Genomic DNA, 25,775 nt, shown 5'->3' with positions numbered 1-25,775 from the left:
TATTGTAATTTTGACAATGTTAATTTGACTCCACAGCTTCCATGTTCTGTGACTTGTAACAAATATTAATGCTCTATACTTGTGTAAAAAGCTAAACTTTTATCACGAGTGTGAAGGCTACTACATTGGATTACTACTATAAGTACGATCACCCGTCATTTTGATGGGTACAGTTTATAAGTAGATAAATCTGTTCGCAATAGCTCATTCTAAGTGTAAGTGAACCTTAGTTCATCTTTGCTCATTGCTGTTCATCGAATGGACGTATTTTCAAGTTGAATGCTAGTTCCGATTGGCCAACGAAATATCTAGAGTAAAATATTGACAACCTCTATTCGCTTACTCTATTTGGCTCAGTGCAGTGTCGAATATGTCACCCGAACGTGGCTTACTGGATCATGATGTAGTTACCTTATTATCTCCATGATTTGTCAGATGTCGAATCTGAGGGAGAGGACAATATTTGTAAATATGATGGAGGGCAGAGTAGATAATGAAAAAGCCGGAATACATGTTTATTTCATACAACTTGCGAACTTCTCTATAACTATTCTTCAGATGAAGATGTGCAAGACGATGGCAATACATGTGAGTGTCAGCAGATTCGTGTTTCCTCCTTTATTGATTTCTATTGATTGATTTCCTTTATTTTACTTCTCTTCTGTGACACTTTTGGCTAATTGCGAAGATTGGGATGAGTGACGATATGATGAAATTGTTGAATGGACACTCACAAAATTCCATTCCTAGACCGGGATTCGAACCCGGAAAACCTGGCGTCGTAGCGCAATGTGCTAACCACTACACCACGGGGACTGGTATTTCATCCTTTCCAAGTGAGTGTTCGTGTATCTTCCCACCAATGATATAATCATACATAATATAAATGGTAAGGAAAATGTTTCTACAAACACAAGAATTAAAAAAAAAATACACCATACGTAAATACATAAAACACACCCATAAATAAATAAATAAATGCATGAAATACACATACACATCATGATGTTGACAGGTGAATAATTTATATATTTATGGACAGAATATATTTAATTATAATTTGGAAATGTTACGTTAACTCCACGTCTACCATGACTTAAGTGAATATGAATAACACGGTCCTTCTGATGAGACAATTTGTTCCTTTTCTGACCCTCTATTAGCCAATGTAGGAGGCAGAATTTCTAACGAATAACGAATAATTATAATGATGTGAAAATAGAGAGAAAGTTAAGAGTCGTTTCACCCTCAGAATAAAAGCAGTGATATTATTGCATGGAAAAACTGTACCCGTCAGAATGAGGGGTTCATCCTAATAGGTAGCTAGGAAATCACTGTCCTCAAACATGTTCTTCATTGTAAGAATCATTGATAATACTTATCATTTTATTTATAACTATGTAATTTTCTAAACATCGAATTATCATGCCAGTTCAAAGGTACTGGTAAAACAAAAATTAAAGGACATTTGACAATAACCCTAAGTTATTTCAAGCTTAATTCCAGTAGAGTAGCCTAATAGTTAAATGCTCTGTGTGCATAGCAGTTTTATAGTTTATATTTTTAATATGACATCTCCTTGTAATTTATGAAGCATTTTGTGATACAAACCCATGGCTCGAAACAACATCATGTCCTATTATTACTTGATAACCACGATTTCCATATCTCTGTGAAAGTCATTCAATATGAAGATAGAGAATGGTGTTGTCAGGCCCGTACACAAGGGGGGATGCCATGCCACTCCCCCTCGAGTCATGAAATGTTGTAATATGAACTCAACATAAACAAAACACCTATTTTGCTCTTATCTGGCGAGAAGCCCACAACCGGCAAGAAATGTGCAGGCCAATGAGCTACCAGTGTCAACAGCAAACGAGTATCACTTAATACTTTACACGGAACAGTGCTTGTCACAACCAACCCCGGTCTTCTCTACATTTTATTTTTTGAGGCTAAGAAACAAGATATGTTGAATTTTGGCGGTATTTTTCGTTTTGTAGTCACAAAACGTGTTGAAATTCGGGGGTTATGCCAAATTCGCGTTTTTTGCGATTTGGAATACGTGAAAAATTTGTTTTGAACATATCACTGCACATACATAAATACTTTCTTTTTCCAACAATTGACACTTTTGATGTTATCGCATTTGCAAAAAAATAAACAAAATAAACAAGGTCCCTACTAATAATAATTCATATGGTTTACAAAACCATCTACACTGAAGGGAGAAAAGGAAGCGAACATTTTTTCTATCTCTTGTTATTTTTGGCAATTGTAAAAGTATTTCCTACTACGTAATATACTTTTAGCCTTTCTACACTTGGTTTATTTTGTAATTTCCGCTACGGAATCGGATGACTTCCCGCGTTATTAGTGTTTGTGGAAATGACGATAAGGTACTTTACAGAGACCCAGATATTAGAAGTTAGCAGCTGTTGAATGGAATATGCTACATCATGGAGAGAAATTAAGAATTCGTCACTTTCATTTTTTTCCTGGGGAAAAGTTAGTTACACCATTGTTTCCTAGTCAGTTGTTCGCGATTCAGTACAAGGAAAATTATGGAATGAACTTTCCATGTTTTCTCTCTTCCGTGTGAATCAGCCTAGGAACTAGTATTACTTCGAGTTAGGTGTCATTGGCTTCGGTTGCGATACCATGATCCCATGCGGATGAGTCAAACCTGCATGCTAGTTGACGTTCCTTGTGTTTTATGGTATGTCACCAGAAAGAAAAGAAAGTAGTAAAAATGACGCGACTTTGTAATTAGCGAACAGGAATATCCTTTTGCCTCCCCCCCCCCCCCAGAACATTGTGACAGTTCCTGTCAAAGAGGTCATTATCCCATCAAGTGCGACCGTCCATTTTAAAACAGTCGAATCTTATCGCAAAATCATTACTTGGTTCATCTAGTCTTGCTGCTAATTCCAAGCTTTTCGAATAAGAGCTTAGTCTTATATGACAGGATCAATGATACCTGAAATACGACATGACAATCAGTAAAGTATCAGCATCGATATCACGAAGTACAAGTTCATATTATTTGCACGGTAGTTTATTTTCTTTTACATGACTTCACCGTACAGTCTGTAGTAAAAATACGCCGAGATTATCCATCCACCACCAGGGCCGGATTAAGACTAAATTGGGGCTGATGCTTGAAATCTTCTGTGAACAATAAACACAACGACCTTATAGTTACGTCACAGCGCAAAGAATAATAGTAACTGTATAATAAGTAACGCTGTGTCTGGGCATCCGAAATTGGGGCTCCAAATTTCATTCTAAGATTTATTTTCAGGTTAATATAGCAAAAGAAAACTGTTCAGCTTTCGGAAAATTCTCGTCTGTTTTCATCTGGGCCTATTTCAGGAATGGGCCTAATGCTGCAGCATCAATAGCAAACACTTTAATCCGTTACTGTCCGCCACATAGGCATATTACGTACGTTGATAGTGAATTTTAAATGGCGATGAATTTTCGACATCTTCATCCCCAGGGAATATAATATTTAAATGGAAACAGTTAAAACTATTTCTTTCAATGTGGAAAATGTTGAGGTGGTGAAGTGGAGAAATTATATATTACCGTAGCTGGTTACTCTGGAGCTATTTAATTTTACGGGATACACTTCCAGGGTAAAGTGGGCGTGTTAGTATATTTGAAGTCCGGGCCACCGTTAGGGGGTTTTCTGACCAAAGCGACAGGGAGAATTAACACCAAAGCGGCAAGCGTCAGGCGAAACTAGCCCCTTCAATCTAAGAGAGTTTCAGATGGAGGCGACACGTGTCAATAGGGAACGAGCTAATCAAGAGCAACTTTTCAAACCGTAGCGGCTTGACATGCCGCACAAGCCTATGCGTTTGATTGGTGAAATCCTCAATCTACACGTGTCGCTTTGGTGTGAAATCACCCTAAAGTAAAACATTCACTGTACATGCGCGAACAGTAGACCGAGGCACACGATGCACGGTATTTGAAAATCGCACCAGTCCGAGTGGCATGCAAGCAACAAGCCACGCCTACAACTTTTGTCTCTCTTCGGTTCCAAAGATTGCATTGATTACTGAGTGTTCGCTACCAGCGACACAGCGATATCACATCGAAGCGACAGGCTACACGGCCTCATTAAGTCTACAGTATTGGCCATATTATTGCACTCATTAGTTGAAAAAATGAATCACAGATTAACTCACTTTATGTAGAGAAATTGACAGATTTAATGTTTTATGATACACATTGCATTATTATACACACTGCAAATACTGTCAGTACTTCGTATAATCACCGTTAGCCTTCACCTTTGGCTCTTTATGAGCCCATTGTAATCATTGTGTACAATTCCTTTTTACTTTTTTTTTTTTCTAAACTTCAAACCACGTGGTTTAAGAAATTACGCGTTACTCCGAGGATACAAATGAAGAACACCCTTACAACAACCAGAATTTATTATTTCCTTTGTTATGTTATAACTAGGGCTCGGAAGTTGTGGACCCATAAATTGCCAAAAAAAAATACCTGTAGAAAGACCTAAAAATATAAAAAAATGGACCTAAAAACGGGAGAAGCACGTATAAATGTGATCCCAATTAATTAATAACTTCAGTTTTAATTACATATTTAATGCATAAAAAAATAAAAAATTCTGGTGGTATGGAACACACAGTGCGTAAAAACAATATGAATGAAATGCATCTTCTTTCAGACATTATATATTTTTTAGATTAACATAATTTGAAAAATCATATTTGAAGAATCATATTTGGCCTAACCACACTAGGGTTACAGAAATAGGACTTCGGAAACTTTACCTCAGTTGGGTAAATATATATATATATATATATATATATATATATATATATATATATATATATATATATATATATACAGTATATATATACAGTATATATATCTTTACTACAGAAAGGATGTTTAAGAGGTGATGAACTGATGATGATTCGAATTGAGAATGGACAGTAACAACGTAGTCGAAAGAAGGTGAAGTTTGAAAAAAAAAGCCGTTAAAACCTAAAAAAGGCTAAATAAGGATCAATAAGCCAAAAAGGACAAATAAAACCCACCCTTTTCTGGCCTACAATGACCCAAAATGACCATTATTATGTTGGGCCACGTCTTCGGACACTAGGGAAAAAAAAGGATATTTCCTCAACTTCCGAGCCCTAGTTATAACCAAAAAATAGCATAAATAACACGGTAAACAATGTACGTATTATTCCAGGCATTTTTGCGAATATGCAAAGAATCGTACTGCCATCTATTCTTGGGACACAGTAAAAGAAAGGATTTTGGGAAACAAGTATTATGTGGAAGCAGACGAACAGTTTAATCCCATAAAATGTTATAACAATCGTCAAATATATTTAATTAGAACACTTTCAAAACAAGGAAATATGCTTCTTTTTTACAATGAGTCCAATAATGTGGCCAATACTGTATGCGCGAACATTGATTGATTGATTTGCTATATTTTACTTCGCGTTTTGTGCCACTTTTGGCTAATTTGCAAGGATGGGGGTGAGTGGTGACATGATGAAATTGATGAATGGACACTCACAAACATCCATGCCGAGGCCGGGATTCGAACCCGGAACCCTGGCGTCGTAGCGCGATGTGCTAACCACTCCGCCACGGTGGCCGGCTGTATGCGCGAACAGATCGAGTCGATATGAGAAAACGGCCCAGTCCGAGCGACACTTAAGCGACATGTTTGTGAGTGTCCCTTCATCAATTTCATCATTCATCATCATCTTTGCGATTTGAAAAAATGGAAGAAAATCGAGGTAAAATGAACCAAATCAATCACCGTAAGCGACATGCCATGCAATTGAAATGTTGCAATTGAGGGTTCGCTTCCATGCGACACGAGCGTTTCGCATCCATGAGACAAGTGACACGAGCCCCTTCAGTCTACTAGAGCATTCCCTGACATTCACTACGAGACTCGGCGGCAAGCAGCCCGGCGTCAGTGCTTGTCTTTCCCGGCGAACGGGGTCCGCGACAGTCGCACGCTACAGTCTTTTTTTTTCTCCCTCTTTCCCTTTCTGTTGACGTTGCAGACTGACGCCAGTATAATCCTCCCTCGGAAGTTGCGTTGTGTTGTGTCGTGTCTGTGTGTTGAAGATTGTGGCTTAATATGGCACCACAAAAGTTTACATTACAACAAAGGATTTATCTTGTCGAGTGTTATTAAACCTCGTAAAAAGTTTAGAGTAAAAGGGTCAGTTCTGAATAAAAGTGGAAAGAAAAATGGGGAAATCTAAAAAAATAAAGTATACAAAGACAATCCGCACACCACCCGTGAGTTAAAAGAGAGTATTGTACGAGAAATCGGGAGAATTGCAGTAGACAAACTTGCACGTGTAAATGCCAATTTCCTTCGGAGATGCCAGGAATGTGTTACAGCAGAGGGACATCATTTTCAATACTTTCTGAAGTCAAGGTTAGTACACAATATGAAAACTGTAATTTTAATAGCCGACTCTAGCGAATGTCAGGGAATGCTCTTACTACAAGCAAGCATTCATCGCGCATACGCGAATAGCAGACAGACGACACGAAGGATGTCTCGTTCGATACCCGGTGGAGAGACAAGTGGTTCGGAACCCACTTTAAGCTGTAGGTCCAGTTCCAATTAGCCTTACTGTGCATAAAGTGGACTTAAAACAACAAAGCAACCAACCAACACGAAGCATGTCTCTTCATCAATTTCAATATACATATCAACCCTCCTCATCTGCGATAAGCGACAAGTGGCTGAAAAGCGAAGTAAAATAAACCAAACCAAGCGACACTGAAAGCTGCCTTAGAGAACGCGATGTTCTGTGTGAACTATATCAGCGAAACCTGATTTTATGAAAAGTAACCATGTAGCCAACATTCATTCCTCGTAAAAATCTATGCTGTGACCAACATACTGTATTTACCAGTATTGTGTAATTATTACGCATCACATATGCACACGGGTCTCACTTATTGCGCAACACTTGAGCAACCTTGTGTTCTGACGTCACTGAAGAAAGCTTTTTAATTTTACGATAGATGCCTACGTTGTCAGGTTCTAGGTTTAGTTTTCTTGGCCTAAATAATAATTTTCATTGTATTTATGCTAATGGAACCTAACCTAACCTCGTAGGTATTCCTCGTCTGACGTCAGAACACAAGATAGCAAAACTGTTGTGCGGAGAGGAAGACCCATATGCGCACTTGCGTGTAGAAAAGGACACTAAGGCACACTTCTCTCGATAACCTCTTTTTTCCCCTAGTTGAAGCCGTTTTTAGAGTTACAACTCCTGGGAAAATATCATTTTTCATGTGTGTATGTAGCCGTGCACTACAAATTTACCCTTGGCGCTGAGATTTTTTTTCTGTTACATAACGTATTCTAGCAGAAAGACCGATAGGATTAAACCCAAGAGAAGAGCCTTTTTGCTCAAGTCTTGCTTATCGAATTTGATATATTTGCATTAAAGACTCCTTAAGTTTTAAGATGCATTCATATTCTAAGGGCGATCCTGTCCTGTCTGTCCGTAGTGTATTAACGATTATATATGTAGTTTTACAGCAGGAAAATTAATAATTACAAGTGACAACCATGTGGTGCATAACTGCAAGCATGCGCAATACACAAATTATATTTTTTAAAAACTCTAGCTCTGAAGAATGGGTTTTATGAAAATGGCAAAATTTTGCAAGATAAAAGAACGAGAGCATTTTTTGAGAATTAGTGTAGAAATAAAGAAAGATAGCAGTGATACAAATGTGTACATAATTTCCAAGTTCTTCATATATGTGTTGAATGAATTTAATGAAAGTGGCATTCACAAACATGTTTGTCCCTTCAATAATTTCATCCTCATCATCGCAATTGACTCAAGAGGTAGAAAAGCGGTGTAAAGTACCTCAAATTGAAGGAAATACGAACATCAGTGACGCTGTCTGTGCGGTTCCTGAGTCACTTCAGGCTGATACTGAAATGGTATCGTTAGTTAGGGCAACGGAAACTTCCATCCCCACTTCTTCCTTTTTTTATCATCTGTGCTGCAATCTTCCTCGGTCCGAAGAAACCAAAATAACTGAAAATACAAATAAGCGACATTAAACAAATCAACAGAGCAACGGCGACAGCAAGTTCTGAACCCAGGAACTCTTGATTCCATTGCACGTTGTCGCTAGGGCCGTCTTGAAATTCGAAACAGACGACACCCGAGACTTTAGTTAGATATTACATTTTTACCTTCATCAAATTTGCTTTAGTATGTGACTTATTCGAATATACATACGAGTATACCAACCGGGTATTGAATAGATGTAATCACGTGTTTGTTTAAAGTAATTGCAGAGTAAAACCGTTCGTGACAACTGTAGACCTGCTCATATATCCAGGAATAGATCAGTTTGGCTACAGCTGGATTGCGCACGCTTTTCCAGTTTTATCAGTGGTATCTGATAAGCCGTTGACAAGCTGTCACAATGTACAGGATTGCGCACAAAAAAATGAGGCGATGTTGTCAGATGTAAAATGTTCTCAAGCCGTTCTCACTTCTGTTGTGTTTGTTTGTTTGTGTGTGTGTGTGGACGGACTTACACGTGTTTTTGCAGGAAGGGTAGCATTAGGTAGGCATAGAGGATGAACCTGATTGGTGGACTAAAATGTAATGGTCGGTGTATCTCCGTATTTATACCGAAGGACACGAGCTTCGATTGACAGAAGTGTTCGTTGTTTTGCGCACAGACTTTAAAGCTATCAAAGTGGCAACATTCGATCAACCTTGTGAGCAAAACAGGTCAGTGAGATTTGTGCGCAATTCTGGACGTAAAGTGTGCGCAATTCGGTTGCGGCCATCAGTTTTTCGGAGGCGGCAAAAAATCGTTATTAAAGAAAAGTTGTTTGCCTTACTGACCCCTGCACGCTGTGATAGTTTGTAGTGACCCGTTGAATGTGTTGTTTGTATTGTATGTTTCGAGACGAGAGCTAAACTAGAACGAGACGGACGTTTATAAATCGAGACGAGACCGAGAACGAGACAAACAATTCGAGACTGAGACAGACCATTAGAAGTAGAGACAGGACCGAGACATTGCCGAGTCTCGTCTCGATTCTATGCCAACGCAACGTCAGGTTTGTTTTGGTATCATTGATTGAATTAGACTATTTTGCTTCGCCGTTCTGCCACTTTTGGCTATTTGCGATGATGAAGATGAGTGATGATATGATAAACGTGAGAAAAGGGGACTCTCAAAGAACACCCATGCCGGGATTCGATCCCTTGACGTCGTAGCGCGCTGTGATAAGGTTTGTGTTCTGAGTGGAATTAGGATTCAACAACCCGCAAAAAAATTGCAAAGCTGGACCTTTTTACGCGCACACATTTCGGTATAGCGAACCCTTGTTAAACTCCACCCTTGAGATTATTGCCTGTGCATACCCAGGGGAAAGATTGATAAGATCTTTAAGGCTTATGAGTGTGTCAAATCGATTTTGGCATTGAGGTTCTTTCGCTTGGCCCAGTTTTAAAGGTTGAAGCGGCGTGAGACAAGGGAACAAAGAACGTGGCAAAGATTTCTAAATGATCATGTCGCGGATGGAAAAATGGTGAGAAACTTGTGGAGTTTTCCCACCTTGGCGTGCGTGTCGACGGCGCGAAACTTCCGCCAAGCGGAGGATGTTTTTCAACTGCGCGGCCTTCAGGTTGCGATGCCGTGAGATAATTATAACGGAAGGAAAAGTGGCTTTGATAGGGGTGCTGTTTTCAACGGCTCGTGAACTTCGCCCATAGCGAAACTTAAACTGCTTGTACCTGAATTTTAGAATCGCTGTTTTTCAGAAGTTGTAAAACGACTTGGTAATTGCTTTAAATGTTTCATGCACCGAACCCTTTGATCAAGATGTTGGTTATAAATATAGCACTCGGAAGTTAACAAGTTAAAAAAACCTTTTACAAATTGTTATAGAAAATTACCTAATTGAAAAGTTACTTTAGACATTAATATGAAGTTTGAATGTTTCAAGTTTCTTTAAGCAGCGACTGGTATAAGATACGTAGCAGTGTGTCGTTCATGTTCAGGTATCGATTTAATTGATCGATTGGTTTGCTTTATTTTGCTTCGCTTTTCTGCTGATTTTGGCTAATCGCGAAGATGAAATTGATCAACGGACATCCATACCCAGGCCACGATTCTTACGAGTGCTGTGCTGAGTCAACCACATTTTTCAAATTTCATACCGATTTTACAGAGTGGAGGCACATAGTGCTTCGGATTCCACTTTAAACTGTAGATCCAGTCCCAATTAGCCTTACTGTGCATAAAGTGGACTTATAACACCAACTCAATCAATCGATTTTACAGAGGTCTGTCAATTATGAGACAAGACGGAGACTTGTATCGATACCTACATACATAATACAATAGTATAAATGCCGACGGCAAGAGAAAGTAACCGAGATGTGGAAATGAGCAGTGAGGGACGACGATGTTATTCTGCACATAAGAGACATCATGCCGTGCCAATTTGAGGAGGATATTACGTTTCGTTACCACAGGCTTTTCGTAAGCGCAATTCCTCTTGCGCTGCAAAATTGCTGGAACACGAAGTTGCTACCATGCAAGGATGCTGAGAAATTCTTCTGGAATTCGGATAGCTTGTAATCTATCCCTGTAACTTGCGGGGAGAAAGCAACTTTTACTCCCCTCCGATTTCGGCAACTTGCTTGTCACTATTATCAAAATGACGTTTGTTTTGTAAAGTAGTCTACTTAACCTGTAAACTGTAAAAGACACAAAAATATGAGAATTCATATTGTATTTTTTCTTTTCAGACGATGAGGCCGATCGAGTTGTACGAAGAGTGTCGTATTTGAAAGCGACCTTGGGCGATCGAATGCACGTCGATAGCGATTTAGAATTAAGCGACAATGAGGTTACCGTTCATCAGGACGTCCATAGAAAGTAAGTAACTTTTCATTTTTTTTCACTTGTTAATAACAAATGCACTGTGTTTTGTTTTGATTTTTTTAAGCATAATGCCAAAGTGAAATCGGTCCTTTTTTTTATCAAGAAACGAACTGCATATCACTGAAATAATGGTTGTTGTGGAAGGAAGGAAAATGCAAATTCCGTAGCTAAATGTTAGGCGTGGCTAGGTTCTGTCGAACACTAGCGCAGAACATAATATTGCCACAAATTGTCTGAGTAGAAAAATCTCATTTAGCGAGAAATGTCATTGCTAATTTTTCTTAACATTTCCTCCATTTAAATTGTTTGTTATAGCAGCCAAATATATAGCGCAGATTAATTTCCTCGTGCATGTGAAAATTTTTATAAACGAGTTTGTTTTATGAAACTGCTGTAGTATTTAGTTAAAAAGTACAAATAAATTATTTCTGGGGAAGAATCATCGAAGTCTCTTAGATATGTACAAGTGTAAGTGTTTGGAATGTGAAAAATGTTCGTGGATGAGCAAAACGGAATTTTTTTAAAAAAATTGAAACTCCAGTGCCTACATCGATATTTCAAATTTGCTGAAACAATGTCTGCTAATCTTCTTATAATGCGTCGATATGCAATCGGGTGCATTCGAGATAGGAACAGGAACTTGATGTTACAAATTGCGACATTCTGACACACGCACGGAGATGGCCACACTCGACAATCTCTCTCTCACACACACACGTGCGCGCATGATTGCGGCACACCACAGTCCCCACATCCTACAGTGCCTCGCAAGTTTACTACAAGTTCACAAATGCTATTCCTGAAACTTTTTGATAATACCTCATAAGTCAAGATGCAAATCAATAAGAACAACAACAATGAGACCCTGTATATAAGCGATTTGAAATGTCATGTAGGCACACAGTTTTCTTTGTAAAGGATTACAAATATGAATTATTTAATATTTGATTGTGGACAGCAATATGTGTGTGTATGTGCGTGTGTGTGTGTTACCATTTGTTGGATGTTTGAACATGATGTTTGCAGAAAATGGCTGGGACGGGTACAGCTCATCTTGCCCATGGATCTCTTGAACGCCGGCCGCATCCACAAAATACGGCAAATGTTCGAAGAAGCAGCTTTGCGTCACGCCAGGATGCACGCAAATAGTGCCCACATGATTGGGTGAGCCGATGTGGCTATTTCTCATGTAACATGACTCCTGAGAATCCACTAACCAGATGCACGCACGGAATTGGCTGAAAAAAAATGTATCTTCTCTTTAATATATTCTCAAACCAACTGCTTTTGTTTGTCCGATCGTTGTAGAGAAATGCAGGTACGCTTCGTCATTGTGTAGGTGACTTAAAACACAAGGCTTTCTATTCCACAAAGTAACATGATAAGCATATCTAGCTGAAGGCTCTTAGCTGCCGGATAATCCTGTCAGAGTGGAGGGAGTGCCCAGTGAATTTGGAAAAGTGCAACTTGCCCGAAACTTGGGACACGTTCGATATTTTATGTAGCAGCAGGTGGATGGTGGGATTTAAAGGAAAACTTTACCCCTCCTCACCTTCCCGGGCGATGACCTTGGGCTACAGTCCCGGTCAATTACCAATAGCCTGTTTAATAGTTAGTTTTTCTTCGCTCTTTCAGTGCTAGAGACAATAAAACAAATTTTGTGTTACGCCCACTTGGACTAATCGGAACTGGGCATGCAGTTTGTGAAATTCCATCTCGGGACCTCTTGATTACAAGACGATTATGTTACTGCTCTGTTATATGGGAAAATGACACGTAATAGGAAGTTGTATTATGCAATAAACAGTCTTGCATACATTGGGAAAACTAACATCTAGTGCTAAATGATCAGTTATGAAGCAAGAGGGTATCAACAACCCTCGCTCTTTCTTAACTACTTCCCCTTCCACGAGGAAAGAATGAAAGAAATAAGTAAATTCCCTATTTGGCCCAAGTAGTCCAAATACATATTTTTTGTATGGTATTTCTTCCTACTCCGAAAATATGTTCGTCCCCCAAGTATTTTTTCTAAAATTTTTACTGTTAATCATTATGTAAAATTAACAAAAAAGGGCAACATCTAGTCCTAAAAACAAACATAATGAAGGATATAAATTGAAAAAAAAAAAGAAATAACTGTGCCGTAAACGAGCGTATATATACAATTTTGCTTTGTCTAAACAGAATTTGATTGTTCAAGCAGCAAGAAGAATACATTTCCTTAGCTTGTCAGTACAGTTATTTTTTTACTTATTTTCACCTTCTCTATAGTGTAGTGGTAACGTCGTCGCCTTGTAATCAAGGGGTACCGGGTTCGATACCCTGTGAAGATGCATGGTTGTTCTGATCCCAGTCATTACCGATTAGTCTATCTGTGCATAAAATGAACGTAAAACAAAACTCCGACTTATCTTTTACTTACTTTCACGTATCTTGAACAAAACCAGATCCTGGAGGGGAGTATAGCTACCCCACGCCACTGCATGTTAATTTCCTTTTTGGCCCGAAACTTGGCCAACTGAATGCTAACCTAAACAAAAGGAGGTCTGTGAAGTTCTTTGTGGTATAGAAGCCTCCCATCATAGAAACCACATTGGTTGATAGTTGCTTACTTGATAGGCGAATGATGTGCAAAGGAAAGTTTTATAGCCCAGTGCCTGCATAGGTTCTCTAGTCGTTATGCCATAAATGAGATGGGAATGTTCAGTGAAGTGTACCAACAGCACGTTCATAATACATTCCATGTTGCATCCAGTGTTACTCTTCTGAGTCATTTTTTCCATCCTTCATAACAATCTGTATCTTTACTACCATTCGACATATTTCGTATCTGTCCTTTCACTCGATGTTATTAAGAGTAGCAGTAAATGGTGAATGCATCATAATTTGTCATGTTATGTTAGCATAAATACGATAAAGGTAGATTAGATTTTGTCACTGTATTGATGTTTTTCAGTTTAGTGTATGGTCACCCGCAATGAAAATGAGACGTATATCCTCAAATACTCGCTACCTGCATGACGTTACGTGTGTTGCATAACTTCCAAGGCGATTGTCGAACGTTCTATCGTAAATCTGCTATTGAAGATCACATATCACCTTAGTTAGGGAGATTTCTGACCGAAGCGACAGCGGGGGTTAACATCGAAGTGACAAGCGACACTTTCAACTTGTCGTGTCGCTTCGCTTCGAAAGATTGCTATCGGGTAGCTATACTTCGTTTACTGAGGGTTCGCTTCCAAGCTACTCATGGCGCTCGGACTGACCCGTTTTTTTCACTACCGTATATCGTGTCGCCTCGGTCTGTTGTCGGCGTATGCGCGGTGAATGCTTGCTTATGTTGTGAAGAGACCCGTGTCGTTTGTAATTTCGGTGTGAACCTCCGCTTTCGCTTGTCGCCTTGGAACGAACCAATCAACAGCAACATTTCATACAGTAGCCGGCGTTCGATTGGTGAAATCTCCCGCGATACACAAGTGTCGCTTGTCGCTTCCGTGTGAAATCACCCTTAGGCAACGCGTATAACGTCATGCGAAGAAGCTAAGCATCTCGGTACAGTGAGACACGGCCCCCATGGCGGAGTGGTTAGCACATAGAACTACGACGCCAGGGGTCCCGAGTTCGAATCCCGGCTTCGGCATGGATGTTTGTGAGTGTGCATTCATCAATTTCATCATGTCATCACTCATCCCCATCTTCGCAAATTATCCAAAAGTGGCACAAAAGCGAAGTAAAATAAAGCAAATCAATCAATCAGTACAGTGAGGTGAGAAAATACATCTACAGTCAAGGACACTTCTGGATTGTAATGTTCCCATTGAAAGTCAATGGGGATGTTACGACCCAGAAGAGTCCGTGACTGTACACTGGTAGAATCTATGGTAAACTTTTCAATATTCTACCGTTAAAAATTAGCCTGTCAGTTTAGAAAATATGGACCAACCTTTTTTTTTAATTCGAATATGTTATCATGCATGAAGATAGATAATGATTGTAAATCGCAGTTGAGTCCACCATAAATGAATTTCTAAAAAAAAAAGGAATCGTTAAAATGACGTTGCCGTCTCAGTGTTCGAGCAGTTGACGACTTTCGATCTCGCCACCGAAGTTTCAGGTTCGAATCCTGAGTATTAGTGTTATTTGAGTCCCATCAACAATTTCATCCTATCACTCATCCTCATCGTCGCGATTTGCCACATACAGCAAAAACGCGGCGCTAAATAACAAAAATACAAATTAAGATAACATTAATTAGGTTAACTGTGTAATGGCTGTTAATACTAGAATAACATGCTTTGGTCATTTTTCACGGTAGTTGGATAGCATCGGAAATTGACGGTCATACACCGTCATTTCTGGAGTCAACTTTTTATTGTAGTGGATTACGTAATCACTCTTGTTTTTCATCTAATTCAGAATGGCGTTACATGTTACGGACAAAAAAATTGCTAATGCCAGCGGCATGACCAGTCATTTTGTAAGGGGTTGACAGGTTGTTGCTTTTGTTGTCATTGGTACTGGTATATTTTCGTATATTTTCCACCACTGCTTTTTTTTTGAAAGGCCAACTCTCCCTCCAACCCCTTTGGTCTCTCCACCAACAAATGCTGTCAAAATTACAGTCGCCTCGATAGCCGAGTGCGTTAACTGGTTAACTCACCACCGAAGTGGAAGGATGGGATGTAACGGGTGACACTATGCCAACCTCACTTCCCCGTAGTACACCCAAGGGCCTCCCTGATGGCGTAGTGATTGCGTCGTCGCCTTGTAACCAAGGGGTCCCGGGTTCGATACTCGGTGGAGGCACATAGTGGTTCGGGTTCCACTTTAAGCTGTAGGCCCCGAATAGCCTTACTGTGATAAAGTGGACTTAAAACACCAAATCAATCAATCAGAACGTAGCACACCCTTGGATTGCGTTGTTGCAGGATAAGGATGCCCTGGCGCCTGGATCTCCAGCTAGGATAATCCTCTGTAAGAATTTTATTTGTCCTTTCATCCATCTCATCCTCATCTTCGCGATTGGCCAAAAGTGACAGAAAAACCAAGTAAAATAAATCATATCAATCAATCGCCACCACTGGCTTACGCAGGTTTTTCGGGAGGGGCTGGCTGGAATTGTAAAGGTGAATAGTACATACATGTAGCTGCGTTCTAGGGGGCCGGAATACAAAATACGATATTTCGTATATTTTGAGCTTTCCACTATCAAAAACGGCAATCGGGGCCCACTTTAGAGGGGGGGGGTCCATTTACCAATCTGGTTCCCGTGTTCTTCACTCCTTTACAGATGTTCTCAAAATTTCAGAGGAGGGCTGTAGCACCATCACCCCCCTCTGCGTACGCCAGTGATCACCGCCGAAGGTTCAAGGTTCGAGTCCTGGTCTGGGCATTCCTTCGCGAACGTACCGCCCTAAAGAAATACGTAACGATTGCAGTAGCTCTCTTTCGACCTTGCAGTGCGCATGTATGGCCACCCGTACTCCCCACAATGAAGCAGTTACGCGTGGACAACCGGCATACAATGGACGACGTGTGAATTCGCTCGACCCATTTCGCAGAGGACATTAATTCAGCACGCGCCATTTTAAACAGTGGCTCGCGTCGGTCTGCCGCCTAACCCCACACCGCGCTGTGGGAACGGGCCAACTGTAAAATGCAAATTACCATTGATGCTATCTTGGAAAGCAAGTTGGTAGCCACCGGCACCCGCAGTCTACCAGCATAAGAACAGAGACGGTTGCAGTAACACCAAGGGGGAAACATTTAAAACAGCGCCTGCCGGAACGCATAATTTTTTAACGTTCGAATGTCGAGCATGTGCGTGAAATAGAGTTGATGTTAATTCCACATCCTATCCCAGTGCTGTGACCAGTGCTCAAGGTGGAAATTCCATGCGTGGTCGAGTGTGGGTATAGGCGTAACTTGGCGGAGGCAAGAGGGGGCACTTCCCCCCCCCCCCCCAAATTTCAGTTTATTAAAATTTACGAGTTAGGGGACCTGAGGAGTAATATTTGTGATTTCGTAAATGTCACAGTTATTTAGCAAATAATCCTGGATGCTGTTTTTACTGTTTTTATTGGATGGAAAAATTCAAATCTTTTCCCACAAACATAAGCCCCAAATCTGATTGTGCCCCCTCAAAATTAAGCCCAAGTTTAATTCTGCCCCCTCAAAATTAGGCTCAAGTTTAATTCTCACCCCCCCCCCCCACAAAATAGGCTCAAGTTTAATTCTGCCCCCTCAAAATTAGGTCCAAGTTACGCTCATGAGCGTGGGGCTAGGCACTTGTGTGCACTGGCGTACGTAGGGGAGAGATGATGGGATTACAGCCCCTCCCGAAATTTTAAGAAAAACTTCAATTGAAAGATGTAAAGAACTTGGGTAAAAACAAGTGGTAAATACAAAGCCTTTTAAAATTACCTCCGATTACTATTTTTGTCTCTGGTAATTTCGAAACATTTTATTATGTGTCGAGCCCTATCTGGAAAGCAAATATGTACTGTCCACCTTTACAATTTCAGCCCCCTCCTCCTCCCCCACAACCCACAAAGAGAGAAATAGAAAAATTTCTGCGTACGCCAGTGCTTGTGTGGATCAACATGGAGACAGTACAGTGGGTGGAGGATGCCTATGCAAATTGTCCTAGCTTGTGATGCTTTATGAAAATGTTATTCACTGATGAATAGCATCCCTCTACTTCGAGCACTGTTTGCGGCAGTGGTATTGCTAACCAACGGCGGTTCGTAGACGCGTTTTGATTATTTTACGCCGTTTTTCTTCCGCTTTTGGCGTGACGATGATGATAAATGCTAACTACATGAAATTAGTCATCGGCATTTGCTACGGAGTGGTTGGCACAGCGCGCTATGACTACAGGGATCCGAGCTTCGAATACCGGCATGGGAGTTCTTTGCGGGTGTCCCTTCATTAATTTCATGCCATCACTCATCGTCGCGATTAGGCAGAAAATCGACGCTAAATGGCAAAAATTAAACCAAATTGATGGAAACTCAAACAATGCTTATGTCCAGACGAGGACTCGAAACCGGATCCTTCGGTGACCGTCGTCCACAGTGATGACTAGGGCTCGGAAGTTGAGGAAAAATACTTTTTTTTTCCTAGTGTCCGAAGACGAAGTCCAACATAAAATAGGGTCATTGTAGGCCAGACAAATGTGGGTTTTATTTGTCCTTTTTTGCCTTTTTCGAAGTTTTTTGGCTTATTGGTCCTTTTTTAGCCTTTTTGTAGGTCTTAACGGCTTTTTTTTTTTGCAACTTCACCTTCTTTCGACTACGTTGTTACTGCCCATTCTCAATTTGAATCATCATCAGTTCATCACCTCTTAAACATCCTTTCTGTGGTAAGGAAATAAAAATAATAATAATAAATATATTTTAACCATCCCTGAAACGAGAGAAAAACATTTTTGGACGACTGAAGCAGGTACGGTACAAGGTCCTTTAACCGTAACTTGTCTGGAAGATAGCGCTGTAAGTGGCAACTTTATCTTGTTTTGAAGCTTTCAGCACGGTGTATACGACCACAGCACGCGCCTGCAAAGATCTCAAGTCAGATAAGGAGGTGCCGCGCATCTTCATTAAATATGTCATTAAAACTGAAGTTATTAATTAATTTGGATCACATTTAAACTGTTTTTTTTTTTCGTTTTTAGGTCCTTTTTTGACATTTTTAGGTTTTTATAGGTATTTTTTTCTGGCAATTTATAGGTCTTCAACCTCCCCTTATACCCCTCAACCCTCGTGTCATATAATGCGAAATTCTTGAGCAGACTACCTATGGCTGACGTCAGTGCTCTTTATTATTTCACGTAGGACTAAAATTGTTCTTTTTTAAGATAAAGCAAAACATGCTCTATCTTCGAGAGCGATAAAAAAAACATTTGGGTGAAACTTGTATTTACTTCCAAATAAAGTACTAAAACAAGAAAATTGCAACATATCTGGATAAGAAAATATTTACATTACAGTTAGACGTAATGAAAACCTACTTGTATAATTTGTTATTTGGTGATTGCGGTCAAAATCTTCAAAGGTCAAACGTGACTGTAGAACGGAACGTAAAACTAAGCTCTTAAGATGAAAGTGAAGGAAACTAGGAAGGATTAGATGGAAAGTTTCGTATTACCGCGACAATAAACCTTCTGGTTTAGGATGCAGAGAGGTTAATTGGTAAAGGCCAGTCGTCCTTTCGAGGAAGCGGATTCGCGTGAATATGGCAGTCTTTTGTTTATGCACGAATGATAACGCGCATCCTTTGCTCACGTATTCGGGTGAATCGATCAGTTACGATTGTTGTGTCACAAAAAGAGATTATATTTGAATTTTTAGTTGTTTAGCGCCGCGTTTATGTTACTTTTGACCAGTCGCGACGATGAGGATGAGTGCAGACTAGATGAAATGGATGAAGGGACACTCGTAAGGAAGACCCATGACTATACCGGTAATCGAACCCACTAACTTCGGTGAAGGGAGTGAAAGTCGACCACTTGACGCGCTAGGCCAGCAAAGAGATTGCAATAATATCATGAAATTCCTTTATGTACAGTCACCGGCAATAAAAATGGGACTCGTAGATCCTGAAATTCTCGCTTCCCTGCATGACATTGTATGTGCTGCCTTACTCTGCGGCGGTTGCAGAACTTCCTATTGAAAATTTGCTATTAAAATCCACTCATCTCCGTAGATTTAGGCAACACACCCAACGCCATGCAGGGAAGCGAGTATTTCAGGATCTAGGTGTCCATTTTTATTGCCGGTGACTGTATATATAAATTCGCCTCTTGGGAAGATTACTGGTGACTCATTTGCTCGAATGAGTGGGCAAAGTAGACGCACGCTTTAATTTGTGCGTCGCGCCAATTCCTTCTATTCGCGCGATCTACTTTCAAACTGTGTCCACTTGCAGAGAAATGAGGAGCTGCACAATGGAATGCACAAGAATTGCTCGGCAAATCATCCATTTCTATTTTCAAGTCATTATCATCCCACTTGTTTTTAAGGAATGTATTTTAACGTATTCTGGTGCAGAGGTTGTCAGTAGCTTCAATTCTTGAAGCTCTCCCTGCGTAAAACAAAACCAGTTTGCTTGATAATACTTATGCATCCCACTGTATCTCCCAATTTAGAACAAATAATAGTATTAGTACCATAATTCTCTATCCGAATACCGGTATCTGATATACGGATTATACGGATATCTGAATTGTCCGAATTATCTGGATATCAGATATCCAGATATTTGAATTATCCGGTTATCCGTACTATCAGGATATTCTGATTATCCAAATTACCCGGATACTCGGATATCCGAATTATCCGTTGCATCTGAAACGGATATCTGATAATTTGATATCCGTTATCCGGATTTTGTGTGCCATCCCGAATTGGAACATCTTAGATATGTCACTGACGCCCCTTAATTATTATTTATGCAGCAGTAGCGAGTATTTTTAATTTTGTTATCTCCGTATTTCCACCGATGCATTGGTTGTGTTCTTACTTCTATAAGAAGAGAACGAGTCTTCACGTGATCTAGGAGAGGGGTAATGGCATTGTGTTAACGTTGTATTTCAGCTCTGCAGGTGTGATACAGCAAGGTCCTGGGTCACAGAAGCTGCGAACCGCCTTTTCCGAAGGATCCCACGCCCCATCCTCTCCGGCCTCGACACCCGGCGACAACAAAGAAAACCAGACACTCAAGGAAGGATGGCTGCATTGCAAAATCACTCAAGTGGATGGCAAGGTAAGCTATGTATACATTTTAATTGTGCTCGATAGAGAGGCTCTTGGCGGTCGTAGTGGTTGGTTTTTTTGTGGTTTGATTTCAGCCAAGGTATTGTCATATCTAACATCATTGTTGAGCTCGAAGGTAGCACTGAACGGTGCAATTTCTTCACTTTTTCTTGTTTTCGGGTTTCTAAGCATGTCCGTACATGGGTGTTGGGAGAGGAACGTTATTGAATGATGAGTATTGTGAATTTGACACGTGTTACTACTGAATTAGGGCACACCAGTATATTTTATGTTCTCGCAGCTATATGAATCGTCCATGCTACAGGCTATGTTGGTCAAGGACTTTCCTTTGGGTATATGCAACCTTCTTTGTTCCCTAAAAACTTTTGAGAATGAAGAAAAACCGTGTCCCATTAACGATATGTACAGAAGTAGTCATGCAAAGATAGTCCATAATTTGACTTCAATCAAAATTATAATTATATAAGGTTCCGGTACTCTTCAATTTAGTTTATTATTGTTAATCTGTTCATTTTAAGAATTACGGAAAATAGTGTGCTTGCTGTATGTTCGTAAATGATCGGCATCTATGTGGTTTCTTAAACATTTATTTCTTTAAATAAATATCGATAGTTTCATTCTCACCTAAAAAAGAGTGCATTCTGTTGCATATCGCTAGAAAAAAAGCACTGTGTATTAATTCGAACTTGTATAATTCTCTTGCCCATCTTTATTGTCATATCTTTTTTGTGTCTGTAAAATTTATGTATCTTTAGCATTATAACGCATTTCTGTTCTTACTTCCCTTCATGTTGATCTCTTCTGTTCTGTCCCTTTTTCTTCTTTACTCTCTCCCGGCTTCCTTCTTTCTCATACTGTATATCGTTCTCTATTTCTCTCTCACTTGCCCTTGTTATATACCTCCTTTTGTCAGAATGGACGCGTTCCGAAAGTCGCACGAGCCGTTCCACAAGCCCTGTCGTGAACTTGGTGAAGTTGGTTCTCGCACGGACCGGGAGGCTGGTTTGTTCGGTGAAAATCGTCTGCTCCTTGCAGGCAACGCGCGTGCATGATGGCTTCAAACTGCATTTTAAATTTTACAGAGAGCGATACGAAGCAACATGCACATTATAAGTGAGCCTTAACTGTTCTTAAAACGTAATTAAAATGAGTAACAACGGCTGCAGTCGAGTTTATTTCTTCTAGAGCCTTCTGCTGAACATCATGTGGAACTTTTCTGTAAACAAAACACCGCGACAAATAACTGGTTTCACTAGGCTCGCGAGCCCAGGTATATCTTCGTTGAATTCCTTCCTTTCCTTAAGACTTTCGGAACGCACTCAAAGACTTAATTTGTTGATTTGAACCCCCCCCCCCTCACCCTCCCTTCCTAGATTTTTTCTGTGGACGCCCATATTGGTGCAGTCTCCAGTCATCGATTCATTCTCGTCATGTGGTTAAGCAAGAAGCAGAAATATACAACTTTAATTGGACTGTACTGCCATATGTTTACTTGAAATGGGGCTTCCCTATGGTGTAGTGGTAATAGCCCCGTCTAGTTGGCTGCACTTTTTGACACTCTGTGCAGAGCAGGTGTATCCAGTGTCAGGGTGGTGCAAAGGTGGTGCAAGGAATTGACGTTCAACCAACTAGACGGAAAGCGGTGTTCAAGTTCAGAATATTCAACAAATGCCTGTCTGCTGCTTTAAACGGTCATATGATTAGTTACATGCGAGTAAGTAAAATGGGCAATCCAAGTGGGGTTAACTTTGGCAACCCCCATATTTCCCTGTCATTATCATTGTTTAACAAAGTGTTCTGGCAGGCCTAAAGCACTTGAGAGACTTTGACTGATAACATTTTAGATAGTGCCATCCTCAGTGCGTACCTTTGACAAGGCGAGGTAAGCTAATTGGTTCTTGCGTGTTTGCATTATGTTGCGATATTAAGATTAAACCGCTGCTGTTGCGATATTAAGATTAAATCCCTCGTTTCAGCGAGCGGCCGACCGATCCTGGAAGCAGATATGGGCTGTTCTTCGAGGACCTACATTGTATATTCTTAAGGACAGGAAGGATTCCCACCAGGTGAGTACAATATGCATGTTTTCTTCCTTATTTATTTATTTTCTGTATTTTGGTGAGCGAGCGCTTTGAGTGATCGATTCGCTATGGAAGGTTTCCGGTTCGAATCCTCAAATGAATGTACGATCGTCAGTTTCGTTAATCACCAATTTGTCATCGTTGCGACTAGTAAAGATTGTTGTGGAAGAGAGAGCCGGAAAATAAGAAAAAAATACAAATCTTCTTTTTTGCCGTTTTGAGCACAGGGTGTTATAAGGGAAAGTAGATGTGTGTCTCCGACGTTTGGCAAGTGGTGCCGAAAGTATAGTGTTCTTTGGAACAAGTAATGCTACCAAAATGAGAGAATAACTCAATTTCTACAGTTTGTCTTCATGGAAGTTCCAACACTAGGTAAGCATGGACGTATGTTTCTCCCACCATCCATTTCAGGTAACGTCGTCTCCTTGTAATCAAGGGGTCGCGGGTTTGATACCCGGTGGAGGCACATAGTGGTTTGGATCCCACTTTAAACTGTAGGTCCAGTCCCGATTAGCCTTACTGTGCATAGAGTGGACTTAACCAGATTAACCAACCAACCATTTCAGGTGATTCTCGCCCTCGCGACATTAAGTAACCGAAATAGAAATAAGTATTTTTCATTTGGATTTTGGCTTGGAACATGCGCTTTTTTCTGAATGTTTTGCAGAAGTATGAAAATGTCTCCAGCTTTTATTCGAGAATTCTCAAATGCTTCTTTCGAATGAAGAGGAAAATTTGAAAAAAATCGCCCTTACGGCTGCGAAAGGTCTAGTCGAGCCTTAAGCTGTGGGGAAAAAGATGTGAAGCAGATCTTCTCTAGTCTATTTCATTGATCATGTAACAGGGTGCAAAATCCTAGATCATGGTGTGGTCAGAAAGTTTTGTGAGTGTATGTATACATGCACATCGGGGGCCGAGTCGACCTCCGTGGCGGAGTGGTTAGCACAACGCCTGGAATCCCGGCCTGCAGTCCAGCAGAATTAAGTTGAGACAAATGGCTGCCGGCGTCGCTGCAGGAGTACCAACCTACAGCGAACGCTTGACTTTCACGCGAATCACGGGCAATCAGCTGACAACGGGATATTTGAAAAATAATTACATTGTGTAACGGAAATATCACTGTATTAAGAGGACATGCTAAGAAAATTATAAGTATTCTATCTTACACAATAAATGGATAAACAGTTTATTCTTTACCTTCAATCCGTAATTTGAAAACACTGCCACTTCACTTGCTTCACCAGTCACTGCACGGGAGTCCTTTCAACAGTTGGTAACATTTCGCGCGCCCGAACATTTAGAGTTTCCGTTGGCCCGTTACAGCGGGAAGTCCCCCGCTCTAGCCAATTCGAGCGCAGTTGCATCACTCACAGAGCGGCCATTTCTTTCAAGTTAATTCTGCGGGACTGTAGGTATGAGTGTTCTTAGCGAGTGCCCCTTCGATTGCATCATATCATCACTAACCCTCATTTTCGCGATTAGCCAAAGGTAGCGGAAATGAGAGTAAAATAAATCAAATCAATCAATCAGAGCACCGGGGACCGAATGCAGTGAGTGCTCCAATCACAGTATCACTCCGAAGGCTGCTATTTGAATTCGGATACCAGACGGATGTTGCCTTCTGGGTATCATTGTCGCAATTAAACAAAAGTGCAACAAAGCGTCACAAAATGAGAAAAACTAATACTCTCCTCTCCCACTCGCCATATATTGATATAAAAGGGATAGTGTTTGACATTACTTAGTAGCGTATGCTTGGGGTCAAAACTAATTGCTTATCTCGTTACCACAAAGGAACTCTTTTCTCAAATTGTAGTTGAGGAGGGGGACCCTCCTCTCTTGGTATTCCGGCGTAAAGGGCGTAAATGCATTTCCGTATGTCAGTTGATTTTCTCGTTTTCATTCAACTATAATTTATAACTTTATAAACAAATATCTTAATATGAAAAACATCTCCTGCTGCTTTCTATCAATCTGTTCCTCATTAACTCCAGGAATTCACGCATTTGTATTCGTTCAAAACATTGACAGGGTGTCATCACGTTGCGCATGGCAATACAAAGCCCTTCCTACCTTACTGGTCAATTTCAGCGAAGTTCGCGCACGTGCTTTTAAATCCAACAGATTACAGTAATTGAAGATGAGTAACAGACCGCCTGCGCTTTCATGTGAAGAAGAAAGCATACAAACTTTCTCCAACAACCTGTGTCGTAAACAAAAATAAATTAACGGTGCAATTAGCATTAATTGACTTAATATCTGCATTTGCACTGGCTCAAATCGACTAAAAAGGTTGCAAAGAAAAGTGACATGCACAGAGATTAAGCATAGACCTCTTTCTCTAACAATTGCATCAACGGAATTCCTGAAGAATGATTTCTCCTGCTTCCAGGCCAACAGTTGCTAGATTTATCACCGCAACAATAAAAGGTGTGATAAATCTAAGTCTATATCTGAGTCATGTGTTCTTCTGAACCAAAACATTTGGTCACTAGCTACTTTAGGCAAGGGTGAGGTTTCGTTACAAATATCTAACTAGTTAAAGAAATTAACACGAATAGGAATTTTTTTATGAATAGACAACGATGTACAAATAAATTTCTACGAGTACAATTTTTAGACTTAAAAAAAATATACTCTCCAAGTATCATTAAAGCATGAAACATTAGCAATATTAATATCGCGAAGTTATCTCTGATTTAACAAGTCACGATCTTGCTACCCAAAGTTTCTGCTTCTATCCTGGGCATGGATGTTCCTTTGTGACCAACCTTTTATCAGTGGCGTTAATCATTTTTTCTCATCGTCGCGATTAACCAAAAGTGGCAGGAAAACGACACAGTAAGTTACTTATTATAAAGAGAAAATGGAAGAATTCTCAAATTCCTATTTGCCGACCTCTGTGACGGGAGTGGTTGGCACAGCGAGCTAAGACGACAGT

General features: G+C 40.3%; 1 protein-coding gene across 14 annotated transcripts in view; it reads left to right on the top strand.

Moving 5' to 3' along the window:
- Positions 1–25,775, top strand: part of RhoGAP19D (Rho GTPase activating protein at 19D) — a 252,436-nt gene that overhangs the window by 184,136 nt on the left and 42,525 nt on the right. For 13 of the 14 annotated variants that reach the window (XM_083120612.1, XM_083120610.1, XM_083120614.1 and 10 more), the window contains 4 exons: positions 10,842–10,971; positions 12,004–12,141; positions 20,574–20,742; positions 22,730–22,819. In XM_083120612.1, coding sequence (XP_082976738.1) covers positions 10,842–10,971; positions 12,004–12,141; positions 20,574–20,742; positions 22,730–22,819 — 527 coding nt within the window. The remainder of the gene's footprint in view (positions 1–10,841; positions 10,972–12,003; positions 12,142–20,573; positions 20,743–22,729; positions 22,820–25,775) is intronic. The other variant, XM_083120607.1, reaches the window with a different exon arrangement.

The sequence above is a fragment of the Lepisma saccharinum genome, chromosome 4, assembly GCF_977018435.1.
Source record: "Lepisma saccharinum chromosome 4, izLepSacc3.1, whole genome shotgun sequence".
Classification (NCBI taxonomy): domain Eukaryota; kingdom Metazoa; phylum Arthropoda; class Insecta; order Zygentoma; family Lepismatidae; genus Lepisma; species Lepisma saccharinum.
Note: the sequence above shows the minus strand (reverse complement) of the source record. Positions and strands in the feature narration are given on the sequence as shown.